At 50.2% G+C, this 19,137-nt stretch overlaps 1 protein-coding gene across 1 annotated transcript in view; it reads right to left on the bottom strand.

Moving 5' to 3' along the window:
- Sctr (secretin receptor) overlaps positions 1 to 19,137 on the bottom strand; it is a 64,725-nt gene that overhangs the window by 31,314 nt on the left and 14,274 nt on the right. Inside the window, exons 2-3 of the mRNA XM_046456847.2 lie at positions 16,548 to 16,668; positions 1,455 to 1,562 (exon numbers count right to left, since the gene is read on the bottom strand). Of these exons, the coding sequence (XP_046312803.1) occupies positions 1,455 to 1,562; positions 16,548 to 16,668 (229 nt within the window). The remainder of the gene's footprint in view (positions 1 to 1,454; positions 1,563 to 16,547; positions 16,669 to 19,137) is intronic.

Raw genomic sequence — 19,137 nt, 5'->3', positions numbered from 1 at the left:
TGTGTGTGTGTGTGTCCCCACTTGCATGCGTACTTGAGTACTTCCGTGCTAGAGAATTACAATGAGAAGAATCTACACTCATCTCTGGGGCTCCACAGTCTATCTCTGCTAAGTTTGGATCTGGACCATTCCCTAAAGGCCTGTATACTAAAGACTTAATTTTCAGCTTGATGCTATGGGGAAGGGGTGGAGCCTTTAGGAGTTGGGGCCTAACAGCTGGAAGTTAGGTCATTGGGTGTGCCCTTGAAGGGAGGGTTGGTATGCAAGTCTCTTCCTTTCTCTCTTTGCTTACCAGCTGCCATGAGGTGAGCAATTTTTCCTCTACCACATGCTCTCAGTCATGATGTTCTGCCTTACTAGAGTAACAGGCTGACCAAAACATGGACCGAAATCTCCAAAACTGTGATACACAACAAACCTTTCTTCCTTCAAGTGGATTTTCTCAGGTGTTCATCACAGCGATGAAGAGCTGTCGAACATAGTCTCTCTGAACATTCTCTCCTTCCTGACTTTGGAAGTTTGGTGGGTTTTGGTGTTAAATGACCTGTTCTTTGGTTTGTCCTTGTTAAGGACCTTGTCAGGTGACTTTTCTTGCTCTGCGCGGATGAAGGAGAAGGGCAAGACCTCAATGATGAGGTAAGGAGTCAAAGGCAAGGACCCTGTCCTCCTCCCAGGATCACACAAACCATGAGAGGACAGACCAACCATGATTTCAAGGTCAGAGCACCAGAAGTCAGAAGTCAAGTTTGCGTCGTAAGTTTCTCCATCTGTTGCTGTGAACTTTAAGGCAAACTGACAAACCTCTCTTAGACACTGTTAATATTGTCATTGCTCTTTACTTGGGTCAAATGATTTACTGGGTGTAGAGAAAAGGAACATGGCTTGCAGGGGTTTTGTAATCATTGCCCATGTACATAAAATGCCTGGTACAGGGTCCACCTTAAACCAAAGTTAGTCAATTAAGGAAATCCTGGTACCCTGTAGCTGTCCTCGGGAAAAGGTCTCCAGGAGGGCAGGGCTCCCAGGGAAGCCCTGGCTTACCCACAGGGCCTGGCAGAATGGGCAGAGGACGGGAGCACTCTGGAAGGCCACACATTTGGGAAACCTGGCATTGCCAGAGTGGGGTCCTTGACCTGGGGGCCTGGAGCAAGGGCGCTACTGGTTAGGGGGACACAACATGGAAGAATAGAGGGGATCCCTAAATGAGAGGCATGGGGCAGAGAAGCCAGCCCAGCATTCTTGATCACCTTCCCCTGGATGTTTTTTCCCACCCACTTCCTTGGGACTCTGAGAATTGAGCCCACCCTGACCCCCAAACAAGTCTTCCAGTCCCCAACAAGCACCCCATGATTTCACCACTGCTTGTCCCCCGAGAAGGCTTCAGGTCTCCTGCCTCCCAGCTGAGGCCACCCCACACACAGCCTTCCAGCCAGGGCCCTGGGCTGAGTGGTCACCGTTTCTGCTCGTGAGCATCTGGAGGAACCTGGGGCACTCCACTTCCACGGTGTGTCCTGATGCAGAGGAGGGCCAGCAGCTCATGTTGTCCCACAGCCCCTCACAGCCTGTGGAGAAGAGTCAAGGTATCAGACTGGGATGGGGTATGGGCCAGGGGCTGCCCCCCTTCCACCCTGTCACCATCCCTGTCCCCCTGGCCTGCCTGGAATCCTCATTAGACTCCTATGAAAAGTTCTCATTAGGTACTGGCTCCTTGTGTCAGGAACCAGTGGTGTCTAATAAATGCACCTTTTCACCTTCACAGCCTGGGACTCTGCCATGTGCATGGTAAGTGCTCGGGGCTGAAGACACAAGGAAGGAAGATGTTACAGTGTCTCAGATAGGCCTTACCTAAGTGGGTCTGGATTTCTCTGCAACAGAAGATGGCCTCAGCTTGGGTTAAATGACTCTGCAGCAATGGGCCTCTCTCCTGGCTGCACAGGACAACCACTGGAGGAGCCTCAAAAATATACCTAACCAGGCCCCACCTCCAGGATTCCAATAGAGTTGGTCTGGGTGGGGCCCAGGCATGGTATCATGTTAAAGCTACCCGGGTACTTCTGATATGATAAGGTCGAGAACACTTGTTCCTTGATTCTCAAACTTCATCTTGCATCAGAATGACCTGGAGGGCTTGTTAAAATACAGAATGCTCAGTGGGCAAGGGTGGTCCTGAGGATGTGCATTTCTAACAAGTTCCCAGTTGATGCTAATGTTCCTGGGCTGGGACCAACTTTGAGAAGCACTACCTTGAAGCTACGCAAGAGTCACCAGTATGCTTGAGGGTGTTTGAGGATGTTGCTTTCTACCTCACTGTGTTCCCTTTAGGGGGCCCATTCTTGAAGGAAGACCTGGTCTCAATACAGTGAAAAGCTGAATTTCTTATAAACTTACTATTCTTAGAGACACTGAATCTTGAAGTGGATTTCCTCTTTCATTTGGCTGCTAGGGGGTTTACATCCAGATCTGTAGTCACTTCTGGTAACTGAGAGACTTTGAAATGAGTCAAAAAGAAGACAGAACTAGAGGCCTTGTTTAAGCACAACCTTCTGGGTTATCTGATTCTATGGGTTATCTGATTTTATTGTCTTTGGACTATTTTGCAAATCTATATGTTATAGGTAATTGATAACGGTGCAAATGATTCTCATTCATAGACACACATGACTATGTCTGGCTGAAATACAATTTATTTCACTCTTCCTTGTATTCAGCCCAGTTTGCACCCACTTATAAATTCATTTTACCATTCTGCCTTATATGTGAGGTACTTTGAATTCTCCTATGAACAGGCTGACCAACCAGAGTTCATATCTTACTGATTCCCTCACTAGTCAAATAAAATGCCGGGCAGGTATTCATTTAATATGTGAGTTATGTCTATACTCTTCTAAGAATTATCATTTCACATAATCATCTATTAATTCTCCTGAAGTTAATGCCAAAGTGAGAAGTTACTCCTTGTATAAGCTTTGGTGACCCATACCATGTGTGAGGCTATCACTGGGGCAGGTTCAGGGGGGTCTGGAAGCAGGCTAGGTGGACAGCCGTGAGGGGAACAGCAGTCACTCCTCGTCCCACTTGGGGAGCGTAGTGCAGACCAAAGCCATTCAGAAAGACCCAGGTGGACCTGAGTCCCAATCCCAGCCACCCACACGTGCTATCCTGGCCCCTCCCTTCCTCTCTTCTGGGGGAACAAATGTGTCTCTCCTGAGCTTGTCAGGAGGATGAGTTCAAAGGTCACGTGTGGAGCCCTCTACACAGAGTAGAGGGTGAAAGCAGCCACTGCCTCATGTCTTCCCCAGGCCCACTCCTTTCCCCCCCTGGCATCTGGAGGGAGGCCAGGCCGGGCCTTCTGAACTGCAGCCTGAGCTCTGGGGAATGGGAGAGGCATACAGTGTGTGTGTGTCTTGGGATTAACTAGAGGGCAAATTCCCAGCTTTTCAAAAGAGCAACGGTCTATTTCAGGCATAAATCCAACCAGATTCAAAGTACCAGAAACCTCTTCTGTGACACCTTCATCCCTTTTAAGTGAAGTCTCCCTGCTGACCCACCCCACTGCAGAGGTTCTGACCCTCGGGGCCCATCAGAATCAGCTGGGAGGGTTGGGAATGTGGCTCAGTGGTAGAGCACTTGCCTGGCACGCTGGGTTCAATCCTCATAAGCACCACATAAAAATAAATAGATAAATAAAATAAAGGTATTGTGTTCATCTATAAGTAAATAAGATATTTTTAAAAATATGGTAAATTAGGAGCTGGGGTTAGGGCTCAGTGGTAGAGTGCTCACCTAGTATGTGTGAGGTACTGGGTTCGATCCTCAGCACCACATAAATGTAAAATAAAGATATTATGTCCAACTACAACTAAAAAATAAATATAGTAAAAAATATGGTAAATTAGGGGTTGGGGCTCAGTGGTAGAACACTTGCCTAGCACACACGAGGCACAGGGTTCCATCCTCAGCACCACATAAATAAAATAAAGGTATCGTGTCCACCTACAACTAAAAAAAAAAAAAAAAAAAAAAGGTAAATTTTTTAAAAAAGAGAAGAAAAAGGATCAGGTGGGAGCCCATCCCATGCATTCATTTCTGGGTCTCACCTGGAGAGATCCTAATGTGGCCATCCACAGGCCACACCCAGAAATCTGCATCTCCAGAGCTTCCCAGAGTGGCTGCACGGTGTGGCCTTCAGACCTTGCTTGGAGAGTCCACAATGCATTACCCTCCTCCCCAGAGCCAAGGACCCAGACCTACCCCTGGCTCCCAGGAGAGTAAGAGAGACAGCCATGAACCCACCTCCTGAGGAGGTCACAGGAGGTCACCTCCAGTCTGCAGCAACTGGGTTCAGTGGCCTCCCCTGCCACATACAGGCAGAAACCTGTATGCCTGCCCACTGCTGGAGCCCCCATACCCGCATGGGCCTAGCACAGTGAAGGAACTCAACACCAGTGGCTAATGAACAAATAAATAGACCAGTGCCAGATCCTGGACTCCCTCAATGTCCCTCTTGCCTTGACGTCCACTTGAATTAATTCCATGTCCAGTCCTGTGCTTCCGCTCCTCTGCCTGCCAGCTCTGGTTTGGCTGTTAATCAGAGGGGCTGGAGGCTCCTGTTAATCACAGGAGCATGGTCCCCAGAACTCAGCCGACTCTGGATGACTGTAGGCTTCCCAGATGCCTTTTTACAACCCACATTTTACACATGAAGAAGACTGAGGGGGAGTGACTTCCCAGAGTCACACAACCAGGACATGCAGGGGCTGTGTCTCTCTGCCTGTTCTGCTGCTTGGTGCCACCTCCCAGCCTTCACCCACCTGATCTGTCTCCAGGTGGCACTGACTAACCCAGCCAGGCTCAGGGAGCTGGAGAGAGGTGCCAAGGGGCAGGCGAGGTCAGGAGGGGCTGGGCTCGCAGAGGGGAGAACAGACTGACAGGGAGGTGGGAAGCTAAGGCAGGTGCCCTGGCCATGGCAGCAGCCCCCAGAGGGAGGAAGAAGGTGGGCGAACCCACAAGGGAGCCGGGACCTGAGTCAGGATCCTGGAAGGGGGTTTTAGAGGCAGGAATGGTGGGGGACAAGGGCAGGCTATAACTCAGGGCAAGGATGGTAGGGATGTGGAGGAGGGAGACCCCGAGATATAGAGGGGGGTTTGGATGGGGCCCCCACAAGCCTGTGAAAGATCTATGGGGCCAAGAAGCAGGTGTCTGTCCTGCAAGGAACCCAGGAAATGAAAAGCCCTGGGATACTCCTGAATCTTTGCCCTGGATCTCACAGTAAGCCCAGCAAGAGGAGGGCCCCGAGTGTCTATTTTGGACCTTCCCCACAGCACCCAGGTGGGTCACCCAGCTGCCAGCTGTGGATGCTGCTCTCGGGCAGGAGCATGGTCCCCAGAACTCAGCCGACTCTGGGTGACTGTAGGCTTCCCAGATGCCTTTGGGCTGGTGATCCTGGCAGGGTCCTTTCCAAATGACGTACTTCCTCTCTGCACTCTGAGCATCTGGAGTCCCAGGAGGCTAAGGGATCCCTTTGTCCTTTCTTCAGGCAGAAATCTCCCAGTGGCCACAGGACGCTGTTGACAGTACAACCTCCCTGCCTGCTGGGGTGGCTTTTCCTGCACTGGAAGCAGGTGGGCACTTCCAGAGCATGGATCAATGCAGAAGCCTATTATGTCACTTGGGAAAGGAGGGACTCAGAGCTGGCTGGAGCCACCCAGCTGGCCACCAGGATGCTGGCAGACGCCTTCAGTCCATGCAACTGATAACCATGCCCAGCGGGCCAGCCAGAGGCACAGAGTGCCAGGATGTCTGAGAGCCTTCCTGAGCTGGGTCACGTCAGGCAGGGCCCACAGGGACACCCAGCCTGGTGCTGGCAGAGGGCAGGGCAGGAGTGCCCTGTGCAAGGGGAACCGACTCCTCCCAGGAAGTGGGGACCCTACAGGCTGGCTCACTGCTGTGCCCTCCAAGTCAGCCATGTGTAGAGAAAAGACACTGGGGCTAGAGCAGGGCAGGGCCATGCCAGACCTTGTTCCAGACACATCAGAAGCTGAATGTCACAGTAGTTCAGGGTCAGGTCGGGTCACCAGTAGAGAGAAAGAATAAGAGGGAAAGTGACAGGTGCAGAGTGACTGAGCCGGTACTGGCAGAAGTAGGATCCCACCCAACCTTCGCGTCTCCCCATCCCAGTGAGGACTGAGGACACACCCCCTGATGCCAGGTTGCCCTTTGGTGGCAATAGACCTGGCTGCCAACCCCACATGGCACTGCTGGTTTTCTGAGCACCCACGACATGGTCCCACTCTCTCCCAGCCTCTGCGCAGACTCTCCCAGCATGCAAAGCACACATCCCCCATAGGTGACCTGGGCTTTTGGATGGTACGTGGTTGAATATTTTTTATTTTAACAGTTACAACATTTTCAAAAGAGAATTTAATGTGTTAGAAACATAATAAAGCTAGCATATCGCATCTGATTTTATAACTGTTTATTGTTTAGAGTATAACTAAAGTTTTTTAAAATCCATTTTTAAAGGGGAAAATATTAAGGAAGTCAAAGTACAAGTGACACGTGGCTGCTTCTGGCAGGGACCCCCTTGCACGGCTCCCAGGATGTGAGCGGCGTGTCTCAGACCCCACTCCCAGATGTCCCCTTCCCCAGGATGGGCAGGAATGGGAGGAAAGGAGGGTACTCCATGCCCAGTGGTGGACATCCTGTCCTGGACTTGGCCTTCCCTGGGGAGCTTCCGGCAGGAAAGGGATACAACTCAGGAGTGGGGTTGTTGTCGGATCCTGGGCAGCTTTAGATCCAGAGCAGCAAAACTCACCACCTGAGAGGGAAAGGGGGATCTCAATGGGAAAAGGGATTGTGTACAAGTGCTAAACCCTGAGGGAGGGGTCACTGCCTCGAGAAAGCCCAGGCTGCAGCTAACGGAGCTTAGCCGCTGTCCCTACTGCTGCCTGGCTGCAGGAGATGGGATGGAACACCCCAGAAGCTTAAGTAGAGATGCAGGGGTAAGCAATGCCAGGTCACAAACACCCTGGGCAGGGGGTCTGGGTGGGTTCCACAGCCCGAGAGGACAGCATGGGGGTCCTGGGTCAGAACAGGTGTCACAGCGAAACAGAATGGGCTCAGGACCCAAGCCTACCTTGGACTTGGTCATGCCGCTGACCTCCATAAGCCTCAGTTTTGTCATCTATAAAATGGCTCAGCAACATTCCCTAGGATTTTTGTGAGAACTGAATGATTCGTGTATGTAATAGAATATTATCTGATCTCTTAAACTCTGTTCTTGTTTATTCTCCCGACACATTTTCTCCCTCTTTCCTCCTCTGATAACTGGTTCAAAGTCTCAGAGGAGGGTAGGAAACTCATTTTTCTGGAGGTTTTCAAGCATCCCTGGGGGAATGAAAGGCATTCAGGTGTGGTCTCAATGCTTGGGAGAAAACAGAAAAGGAGCAATACTTCCCCAGACCATGGAGAAACGGAGGGGTAGTGATGAGCAGGAGTATGGAAGTTTCCAGAAAGAGGCCCAGTTAGCCCCAAGAGGTGGGTTGAATGACCTAGAGCAGCCTGACTATGGGGACATGTCTGGATAAGATCACAGCCTTGCAGAGCAAGTGCCCCCATCAGGCACAGAAGAGCCACATGGCAGGGGACGAGATGTCCGATGCCATCCATGTGGAGCAGAGCCTAAGAAAAGGGGCTCCCCTGAACGCAGTGCTGCTAGGTGACTGACGTCCCCAGAAAGCCGGAGAAAAGACCCAGAAAATAACAAAGCTTAAATCTCTGTCGCTCCAGGAGCAGAGTCAGAATTAAAGTCACAGAGAAGAAAACTGTTCTCTTTCCACCCAATGGAGTTCATAGGGTCCTTTATATTTATGAAGGCCCTGGTGCTGCTTGAGGCCTGAGGCAGACAAAACCACCAGCTTCCTGTGTCCTGCCCATGGAGACAGAGAGGTGGCCCCAGAGGCATGTCTGGGGAAGGGCAGGGTGATCTTAGAGGGCAGGATGGTGCCTTGGGGACCTCTAGGTGGCCCCACTGGGCCTGGTGCCCGGCACAGAGAGCCCTCAGCCAGCTCTGAGTCTGCCCTGTGTTCACCCACAGCAGAGCCTCTGCCCTCCGGCCTTGACTTATTAATATGTGGGCTCAGATGGCCTGACAATAACCTGAGACTATTCCTGGAGCAATGTGACAGGCTGCAGTGGCAGGGCCATTCTGGATTGGACCACCAGGACAGCAGGTCCTGTGTCCTTCCACGTCCCCTCCATGCCCTAGATGCTCACTTGACCTGCTATTGGAGATCACCAGGGAACCCAGGGCTCCTCCTGGCCCTGCACCCAGAGCCCCCCGAAGCTTCTGCTTGTCGCCATTGGCCCCCCACTGCCTGGGGACTGGCAGAGCCATGTCTCAGGCGCTTCCTGCCCAGCTACCTCCATTCATCCTTGCTCCCCCTCAAGACCCCACAGTGGTTCAGGGAGAGTCATGCGCACCAACCTGTTTCTTGGCTTCATGGCGCCTCCCTCTGCCTTTCTTGTCCCCACTTGGGCCCTGTCCCAGGTCATTCAGCGGGCAGCCTGGGGAGGTTTCCCTGGTTTTGCCATTGACCTGACCTATAGACTTAGGTCCAGAGGCGTGTTGCTCTCCTCTGTGGCAGCTGAACCACATGCAAGCTGTGTGGTCAGGATGGGGTGGGGACTGAAATCCCAGGAGCAGAAGCATTCAAAACCACATCAAAGGGACAGAGCTAAAGACCAGGGAGGTTTATCTTTAAACCCAGGAGCATAAGCCATTCAGTGAGATGAGTTCTCTGGGGAACAGTGAGTTCCCCATCACTAGAAGTATTCAAGCAGAGAGGGCCATGGGATTCCTGAACTGGGAAGAGCATCAGGCACTGAAGGGAGACTGCACCAGATGACATAAAGGACCTTGGAATCCTGGGGCTACCCTAATCTTCTAAGCACCAAGAGCCAGGCTCTTCCCTTCCCCAAACTACAAACTATAGTTCCTGAGGCCCTTCCCGCTCACCCTGAGAACTCTTCCTCACCTGGCCTAAAGAGCTTCATCTCATGCCACTCAACACAGTCAGAATTGATTGGCATTAACAATCTCTCTCTCTCTCCCTCTCTCCCTACCACCTTCTCTCTCTCTCTCTCTCTCTCTCTCCTTCCTTCCTTCCTTCCTTCCTTTCTTCCTTCCTCCCAATGCTATGGATGGAACCCAGGACCCAGGGCCTCCTGCATATAAAGCAAGGGCTCTACCACTGAGCTACGCCCCCACTTGCTTTTCCCTAATGAAAAAGCCTTCTCAGAGCTGGAGGTAAGTACATCAGTTATTCATATCAGCTATGCTGCTTGTGATCAGAGTGGATTACCAACCAGAAAGTACTCAGGACGTAAAGTCAGAAGATTTCAGTTGAGAGTCCTGTTTCAGCTCTGTATCATCCTGCGCTTCTTAGGACCTTAATTCTCACCCGTGAAATGGGGATAATAATTCTTATTGCACTTTTTTGTGTGTGGGAAGGTTGGTTAGTTTTGGTTTTGCAATACTGGAATCACACCTGAGGCCTCATGCATGCTAGGGAAGTATACTGAGCTGCATTCTCAGTCCTTTTTAATTTTTTATTTATTTGCTTTTTTTTTTTTTTTTTTTTTTTTGAGACAGGTTCTTGCTAAGTTTTTTAGGGCCTTGCTAAGTTTCTGAGGCTGGCCTTAAACTTAAGATCCTCCTGCCTCAGCCTTCCAACTCACAAGGATTTCAGGTGTGTGCCACCATGCCTGTCTTCCTTTTTAAATTTTTATATGATTTTATTTATTTGTTTAGTGGTACTAGGGATAAACCCAAGGATGCTCCACCACTGAGCTATATCCCCAGCTCTTTTATTTATTTATTTATTTTATTTTGAGACAGGGTCTTGCTAAGTTGCAAAGAGGTCCTCATATTTGAAATCTTCCTGCCTCAGTCTCCTGAGTAGCTGGAATGACAGGTGTGTAAAGCACTCGACTGCACTGTTGTTTTAAAAACTAAAAAATTTAAATTGTCTAAAATGTTATATAAAATATACAAATAAGTTAACTTATTTCTGAAAAATGAGCCAAGATCAGTTGTGCTGAGGAATGGTCAGGTGGAGGTGAGCTGTGGGCAGAGCAGACCATGGCTCAGGGCAAGGAAGGGGTTGGCTGCCAAGGTGCATCAGGATCTGGGGACACCCTGGAGGAGGTTGGGAATGTTTGTTAGAAAAACTACATTTTTGCCCTGAATCTCACAGTGGGAAGTACTGATTCACACCATGGATGAACGTTGAAAATGTTTTGCTTGGTGAAAGAAGACAGACGAACACAAAAAGGCACATATTGGATGGTTCTTTTTGTTCGAAATGTCCAGAGTTGGCAACTCCCCAGAGACAGAGAGAAGATGGGTAATTTCCAGCAGCTGGAGAGATGGAAGGATGGGGAATGATTTCCTGTCGGGTGAGGGGTTTTATCTGGGGGCCATGAAAATGTCTTGAAACTAGATAGAGGTGGACATTGTATGACATGTGAATGTCCCAAATGCCATGGAATTCTTTACTTTAAAAGTGGTTAATTACATGTTATGTGACTTTCACCTCAATACAGAAAGAAAAAGAAAAAAAGAGCCTATTCTGGGGAATAGGTGACCAGCTGGGGAAAGAACGGTGCTACCATGTCCCTATTTGAGGGCATGTATACCAAGGCCCGGAGAGGGGGCAAGAGCACTGCTGGAGGTCACATGGAGCTTATGTGACAGAGCAGGACACATGCCCAAGTCTGTCTAAATTTGGGACCTATATATTTGTTGCCACCCCACCTTCCTTCTGGAACATTCTTCCCCTGGGGAGAGCCACATCCCTTCTACCAGCCACATCTGAGGGGGGGTATTGGTTTCCACAAACAAAGGGGTAAATATCTCAGCAGGGCAAACTGGGCAGGCATCAGTGTGACCCTGAAACCCTGCCACAAAATGCCAGGAGGGCTTTGGCCACCCCACCCGGAATAGCTCAAGAGTTAATTTTTTATTTGTGATAAGCAACTGGGCTCCGTGACAGCTCCCTGAGTGACATTTCCTGTGGCTTGTCTGGCTTTCAAACATTAACCTCCACCCCAGGGAGAACCCCAGCAGCTTATCCATTAACTCTGTGCCCCCATCGTGGAGCCCCGCCGCCCAGCCCAGACACCAGGCCAGAGCCATGGGGGGCACAGGACCTCCAACTGAGCTCCTGGGGGACCTGCTGCGGTCACAGGCCTGGGTGAGGGCGTGGGTGGATTTACATCTGGGTACCTGTCCCTCAGCTCCTCCAGAATCTTCCAGGGGACTCAAGGGACACAGGCCTGATTCTGATGCGGATCCCCCCAGCACCTCTACCCTTTGTCAGTTCTCCTCTCTTATTCCAGTCTTGTAGGGAGTTTTACTCTTGGCCACCATATCTGTCCATCATACCCTTCCAGGTAGATCCCTGGGCCTTGCTTTCTCAACTCCTTGGCAGGGGAGGCCTGAAGACCTTTCCAGCCACAGGATCCATGGACAGCCTCTACTTCTGGGGGTTTTAAACCATGTTTCAAAGCACCAGACCCCTTCTCCTCCGTGACAACGGCAGAAATTCAATAAGAAAAACAGTGTCAGGAGCTATTTGTGGAGAGGAAGCCCGGCCTGCCACCCTCCCACTCACTCCTCAGGGAATTGTGAGGCAGAACTCTGGAGGAAGTCTCCGCAGAGCTTTCTCAAACCTGGAAGCACAATCAGGACCACATGATGAGCCTGAGGCAGAAGGATGACCAGTCCTACTCATGGGTGTGCTGACAGCTTCCCGTACCTGCACCATGAACTTGGGAGTTCACAGGGGAGTGCCATCCATAGGCAGGGCTGAGTGTGCAGGTGGGTAGAGGGTCTAAGTGGACCCCAATCCACCATAGCCTAGTTCAGCCTGATCGCACACCATCAGAAGAACTCCCTGCTATGAAAAGATGCCTGCTTTTGTATATTAATTCACTTATTTCCAACAAGAGTGTCATGAAGGCAGTAGATGATTACCTCCACTGAAAACTGGGTAGGTTGAGGAGTGAAGGAGCCAAGCCTTTTCCTCGAGATCACCAGCGAGGAAGCAGCAGGGCTGAGATTCCTGCCCTCTCCACCTGCTCCCAGCTGGCACTCAGCACCCGCACTCATCTCACCAGGCCTGACCAGCCTTCTCTTGCTGTCACAAGAGTGAGTCTGCTCCTTGCATGGTGGGAGTCGAGGAGCAGGATGTCAGGGCACCCAGAAGGTGAGCCGGAGGCCAGACAATTGAGTCACCTGGTCCGAAGCTGGGCAGGTGGAGCAGGCTCAGTGTTCCTCATGGAAGGATAGAGGAGTCCCACGTCAGGTCCTGAAGAGCACCCCTCCAAGGGTGATCAGGGTTGGACTGCTCATGCCAGCCAATTCGTGACAGTCAGGCAAACAGGGGACAGTTACAGCCTCTGTACGGGACCTTGGCTACCCTGAAGGTACTACCTCGGTTCCCACTCTCCTCCTGGGGCTGCCTCTCTTGTTTCTCCTTTCTCCCTGCTCTCACTTAAGTGTGTGCACTCAGTAAGTCAGTCAACAAACGCACACACAGTACTTGATCTGTGCAGGTGCTGCATCAAGCTGGAGGAGAGGAAAACAACACATGTCCACCTTGGGCCAGGGCCGCACCCCAGGCTGGCCTTGTTGGGCCTTGCTTTCTGTCGCACCAGACACAGTATCTGGGATGGTGGGAGGACCCAGGGTATCAGGACACTCTCAAGAGTACCTCCTGGAGTGTCCAAGACCAGGATATGGCTGCTTGGAGCCAGGACAGGCAAGGGAAGGCTCAAACTGAGGGTCTCCCTCTCTGTCTCTGTCCCTCACGTGGTGGGTGAGTGAATCGATATAAGCACGTTTGCAACACCCACAGCACTTGGCTTCTGCCGCCCATGTTTCTTCCCACCTCTGGCTGCTCCTGGCACTAAGTGCTGGAGTGCTTGAGGCTCCTCCCCAGGCCCCCTCCTCTTCCCTTCCATGATCCGTCATTGTGAAGCCTCAGCTGCACTCGCCCTCGGTGCCTAAGTTCAACCCAGGCCTGGATCTCTGTCTTCAGTCTCAACTGAGCTTCGAAAACTGAATCTGCTCCCCCAGATACCTGACCTTGCTTCATCTTCCTCCAGATGCTCAAGGTAAACACCTGGAGGACATCCTGGACTCACTCTTCCTCCCCTCCCTCCCCCCTGATCCAAGTCATCGCCACGTCCCATCAACGTTCCCCACCAAAGGACTCTGGCACGTACCCACTCCTCTCCACCAAGGCCACCCCTGCAGAGCAGACCCTCTCCCGCCACACGTCCTTGGTCTAAATCTTCTCTGCATCTGCAGATATCACTGTCCGCTGATGTCGGAAGCCGTGTGTGAATTATGGGTTTGTTGGAGCCATCATAGGGCAGGGAGGCTACTTTTCTGGGAACTCCTGGGTGAAATTCCCCCATTGGAGAAAGCCCAGGTCCTGCTGGTGCCCTGACCTAGCTCACAGCCCCAGGATCACACACAGCCACCCCGAGAGGGGCATAACCTGCCAAGCCCCAGACAACTTGTATTCCCCATGAAGCCTGCCACACTAAAACATTTGTTGTAGTCCCCCCTAAATAAAGGAGTTGGGCTTTTCCCCTATTTCAGTTCCAGTTCCTATCAGGGCTTGAAGACCCACCAGATACTCCACTTTGAAAACTATTTTCTGTCTATTGTCTTCTGTTCCTTATTGATTATTTTCAGACTTTTTCCCAGCTGGTTCACACCTCCAAGCAGGAATCTGCTTTACTGGGGTGCTGGTAACCCCGGCACACTGATGGCCCCTGCGCTTCCTGGTCTGAGGGCTTTCTCCAGTGGCTGGAGTCCACTAGTCCCCCAAGCACAGGAGACTGGAAGTGCCAGGGAATTAATGCTGCTTCGTCGCCTCTGAGTGCTGGGGAATCGGTGGCTAGTTACTCCAGCACCTTGGCCACTGAGAAGTGTGTGTCCCACCTGGCTCCTTATGTGCCCCAGTGGGATTATACTCCAGGTGTCCCCAGTGACAGTGTAGTGTTCACCCAGTTCCTTCCCCGCTGGGTCTCAGGTCCCACATCCTACTGATCACCTGCTGCTGGGAACCCAAACAGAGACACCCTATTATAGTCCAGTGACCAGCAAATCTTACCCAGGGCAACAGCTTCCTAGTGGGTCTCTCTGAACCTACTCCCGTCCTTCCCCAGGCTGCGGCAAGTGGGGATCTTCTCATAACCCTGAGCGTCACACCACTTGCCTCTGACTCTGCAGGGCTTTCCATGGCTCTAGCAGTCAGGATGAGAATCCTCCTGGGTGCCAGCGCCCTGCTGCTCCCTTGCATCCCTGTCCCTGGTAATGATTAGGCATGTTCCGATCTCAGCTCAAACATCATTCCTTCTGGAAAGCCCTCGTAGAGTCCCAGACCAGGTCAGGACCCTGGGCTCTCCATGCAGGTGGAGTGGCACCCAGGCCTGATCTCATCGCCATTTTACAAGGGTTTGTGATGAACGGATCCACAGTCCCCCAACCACTGCCCTTTGCTATTCTTCTCTTCTTTCTCACTAGCAGAACCTGGTTTTGTTCAAGGTGGCCACATGCATAGCTAAACCTCTGGGTCTCCAGCCATTGTTGCAGCCAGGGGTGGCTGTGCGGTCCGGTTCTGCCAGCAACAAAGTGCAAGCAGAACCCCCCCCCCGAAAGTTTCAGGAAAGCCAGGCTCCTTGGTGTATCCCCACCCCAACTCCCGGGTGCTCTTTCCTTCCAGAAACACAGCAACTTTGCTTTCCTCCCCGGAGGTACAGCAGCCCTTGTATGACCATGAGGACGAGAGCCACACGTTAAGCCAAACAACAGAGGAATCTGGAAGATATGATATCTTGGAACTTTGTACTACCTCTGAAGTTTTTATAATTTGCAACAAAGAAATCCCTATTTGGTGAAGTCAAAGTATCCAACTTCTTTTGCAAAATGCATTCCTAAGCGATGAGACTGAGTTCCAGTTCCTCATCATTTATCCTTTGTTCTCCCCATTCCCATCTCATACCATTAAGTGCTAAGTAAATAGTTTTTGAATGATCAAACCCAGGACCCCGCACATGCTTGGCAAACACTCTACCACTGAGCTGCAGCCCCAGCCTAAATGAATGTTCTTAATTTCACACCGATCTCTTAAAATAGATGTGGAAGTTGAGGCCCAGAGACATATTAAGCAACTTAGGAGCCCATGGTCTAATTTAAAAGCTGGGGTTGGTTGGTCTCTTTTTTTCTTTTTAGATTGAGGTAAAATCACATAACATGAATTTAACTATTAAGTATTTAGAGTGTGCCAGTGACATTCAGTACCTCATAATACAACATGTAGCCATCTCCTCTATGTAGTTCTAAAATATCTTGACCACCCCTAAAGGAAACCCCGCACCCATCAAGCAATTTTTCCCCACGGCCCCTCCTCTCAGCCCATCAACTATGAATCTAATTCTGTCTCTATGGATTTACCTAATATAGACATTTCAAATAAATGAAATCATATGATGTGTGACCTTTTGTATTTGGCTTATTTCAGTTAATACCGTGTTTTTATGAATCATCTGTGTTCTAGCATGTGTTAGTACTTCATTTCTCCCCCCACCCCACCCCGCCTTAGTTCTAGGGATGGAACCCAGGGCCTCACACATGCTAAGCAACTCCTCTACCACCAAGCTACAACCCAGCCCCTCTCATTCTTTTTTAAGGCTGAATAATATTCCATTACATGGATGGATCATATTTTGTTTATCCATTCACCCCTTGATGGACATTTGGGTTGTTTCCATCTCTTGGCTATTAAGAATAATGCTGCTATGAACATTGGGATACAGATGGTTTTTTAAGTACCTGCAATAGACTCTTTTCTTAATGCTACATCCTTCAATGATAGAGAGTAAAGAAGAGAAGTTTAGGAAGGGTATAGAAATACAGTTAACACCTAAATATAAAACTCATAATATTTAAAGAGTTGATTAATAATAATTAATATTTAAATTACCAATATTTACAAAACATTTGTATTTTGCAAATTCTATCTCATTTATCATTATAATATTGAAGTAGATATTATCACCTCCATTCTATAAATCAAGAAACTGAGGCTGAGAGTGTTAAATAATTTTTACATAGTCACACAGCAGTGAATGCTTGGAAGCATGGTACCCCAAGGGTTTCTGACCCCATACTGCCTTTCCTCACTCATCAACCTGGCAGTGAAGGTGACCACGTGGACAGGAGGCAAACAGCCTTACAAAGTGATTCCCACCAAGCCCTTCCCTTGAGGAAGATGCTAGGAAAGCACCGGCTGCCCCCACATACCCCAGAAAGGAAAAGTGGATGCTGGTTTCTGTAGACTGCTCGCCAGCCCCCCAGCCCCAGTTGACTAAGTGAACAAAGCCAACCCAGTCCCCCACATCCCATCCTGGCCCAGAGGATGCACCCCCCAACCTGGTGGGTCAGGGCATGAGCTGAGCAGATGTCGTACCTGGTCCTGGAAGCTCTGGGCTGACGTCTTCTCGCCTGTCCTTGGAGAGCTCCTGCAGGCACTGGTCCTGTTCCTCCTGCAGCAGCCGAAGCACGTCACACAGTTGGGGCAGGGCTCCAATCTATGAGTCCAAACCAAGGGTGCTCATCATCACTACTAGTCAATCCCACCACCCAAGGACTTAGTGTGAGCAAGAAAGCCTCTAGAAGGAAAACTCAAGCCCACGGTGGTTAGGGGCTCTGACAGGGGTTGTACACCCAGGGCTCTGGATTTCAGCAAACAGCTTTCCAGGTGGTCAACGACAATATCTTAATCTCTCTCGTCATCCCTACTCTCGTGTTTCACAGATGGAAGTTTCAACATGAAGGAGCAGGGGAAGAAGTCCCTGGAGATAAAGCTAAACTTGAAAATGGCCCAAATAAACAAAAGTCTGGGCCAAGAAGAAAAGCCAAGGTAGTGCTATATCCAAAGGCAAACATAAATGCTGTTCCAATTAACTCCTATTTGGGGTCCTGAACATCTACTTACCCCTTCACTAATGCAGTCAGAAAGGCCCTGCAGCTGTTAGCAACTCCTCCTCCTCCACTCCCTGACACCAAGTGTTCTGGGTTGATGGTCCCCACGAAGCACACACATCACCTCTCCTGGCCCAGAGCCAGCCACATCCAGCTGCCACAGAGACACTGGGCCCATCAGCTCTGACACCATATCATGCTCCTTCAGCCCTGCATTTCCATTTTGTCTGACACAATACAGCACATAACATTTCCCTCCATAGTGTTAAGGGTCAAACCCAGGGCCCTAGGTGTGCTAGGCAAGTGCTCTACCACTGAGCCACATCTCCACCCCCTAGTGACTTAACTGGCTGTATTTAGACTCTTACCCTGAAACAAACTCAGCTTCACCTGGTAGCCACACATGAGATTGGTTCTAGGATCAGTCCCCACTTGCCTCAGGAAATCAAACCCCAAGGAAGCTCAAGTCCCTTACATAAAACGACATGGTATTTGCATAGAGTCTACACACATCCTCCCACGTACTTTAAATCCTCTCTGGATTACTTAGAATACCTCATACAATGCAAGTGCTTGGTGGGTAGTCGTTAAGCTGTAGTTCAGAGAATGATGACCAGAAAAAGAGTATGTACCTGATTACTACAGACTCTTCTTTAAAAAATGTATTTTCAATCCGTGGATATGGAACCCATAGCTGTGAAGGGCTGACTGTGGGTTACCTAAGAATATAGCAATTGTGTGGCAGTAAGTGGCACCCAGCCCCACACTCTGGGTCCTTGCGCTCTTCATCTTGGGGTCTCACCCAGTCTTAGCTGAAGCCCGTCTTTTTCAGTGCTCTCTGGCTTTTCAGAGGAGGTGATGGGAGGGTTTGCGTAGAAAAACCTACACAAGATTGGCAGGCCCCGTCTTTCAGCTCATGAGAACTGTTGAGAATCACCCTGAGACTGAAATCATTCTTAAAGGTGAGAAAGGGTTGGATGGCCAGGACAGGTACAAGCTTTTAGTGAATGTAAGGAATTCCATGTATTAAGTGTCAAGAAATGCTCATATTCTTTGGTCAACTAACTATTTCCAGGAGTCCAACCCATATATGGGTAAAGCATTCTGTAGACAAATTATAGCAGTTTTATATCTGATAGGAAACAGACAGGTTCTGCTTACAGGAAAATGGGTCAGATATACTATCCCCATGACTTCCAGTAAGTAAGTACAAATAAAACCCTGGACACCATCTTTAAAAGAAGATGACTCTGAAAGGTGCAGAGAGGAAGATGGAGGGCCAGAGGACTCAGGGCCTAAGGAAGGACAAGCTGCTGTTTTCCACCTCCTGCATCACAGTCCGGGAGCTGCAGAAGTTTGGCAATGAAGCACCACCAGAGGCCCACAAAAACCCCAACAGAAGGCTTCTCTCTGCGGCCAAGAACCAAGGAAGGGGCTCCAAACAAGGTCAAAAAGCTCTGGAATAATGACTTCTCACTCCTGCAAAACACCAAAGAAGGCATCCCCTACCCGCCCTGGAAAGGCCAGGAGGGGAGTCCGGACGTCCACCCCAGCCCTGGTGATGTGGATATCATGGGGTCAGCAAACCCTGGCTGGGAGTGGGGGGATGTCCAAGAGGCCAAGGGGAGAGCTGGAACTCCCATCCTGCTACGTCGTAACAAAGTTGCCCCCAGTCCATGATGTCAGTGGACGGATGGCACCCAACCCAGAAGCAATGAGGTTCCCCCCAATCCCTCCCCAATAGTGTCAGAGAAGGCCCAGTGGAGAGTCAGGGTTTTCACCAGCACCCTGCGTTGATCAGGCCCCTCTAGTGCGGTGCTCCTGAAGACCATGTGGAAAACGGATAAACCCACCCCACCCCATAACCAACAGCAGCCCTCAGGTGTCAGATGAGGCACAGTGAGGGAGCCGAGCTCTATTTCTACCTGGCAGCAAGAAGGCAGTGCTTGCCCACCTTCACCTGGACAGAAAGAGGCAAATAAGAGAGAAACTTTAAATAAGAACTACAGTCTCATAATACGAAAATGTCCAGCTTCCAACCAGAGATTATTTGTCATACTGAGAACCAAGAAGAT

Source organism: Marmota monax, unplaced genomic scaffold (assembly GCF_021218885.2).
Source record: "Marmota monax isolate L192 unplaced genomic scaffold, Marmota_monax_Labrador192_F-V1.1 WCK01_AAM20220418_F8-fsc00121, whole genome shotgun sequence".
Taxonomy (NCBI): Eukaryota; Metazoa; Chordata; class Mammalia; order Rodentia; family Sciuridae; genus Marmota; species Marmota monax.
Note: the sequence above shows the minus strand (reverse complement) of the source record. Positions and strands in the feature narration are given on the sequence as shown.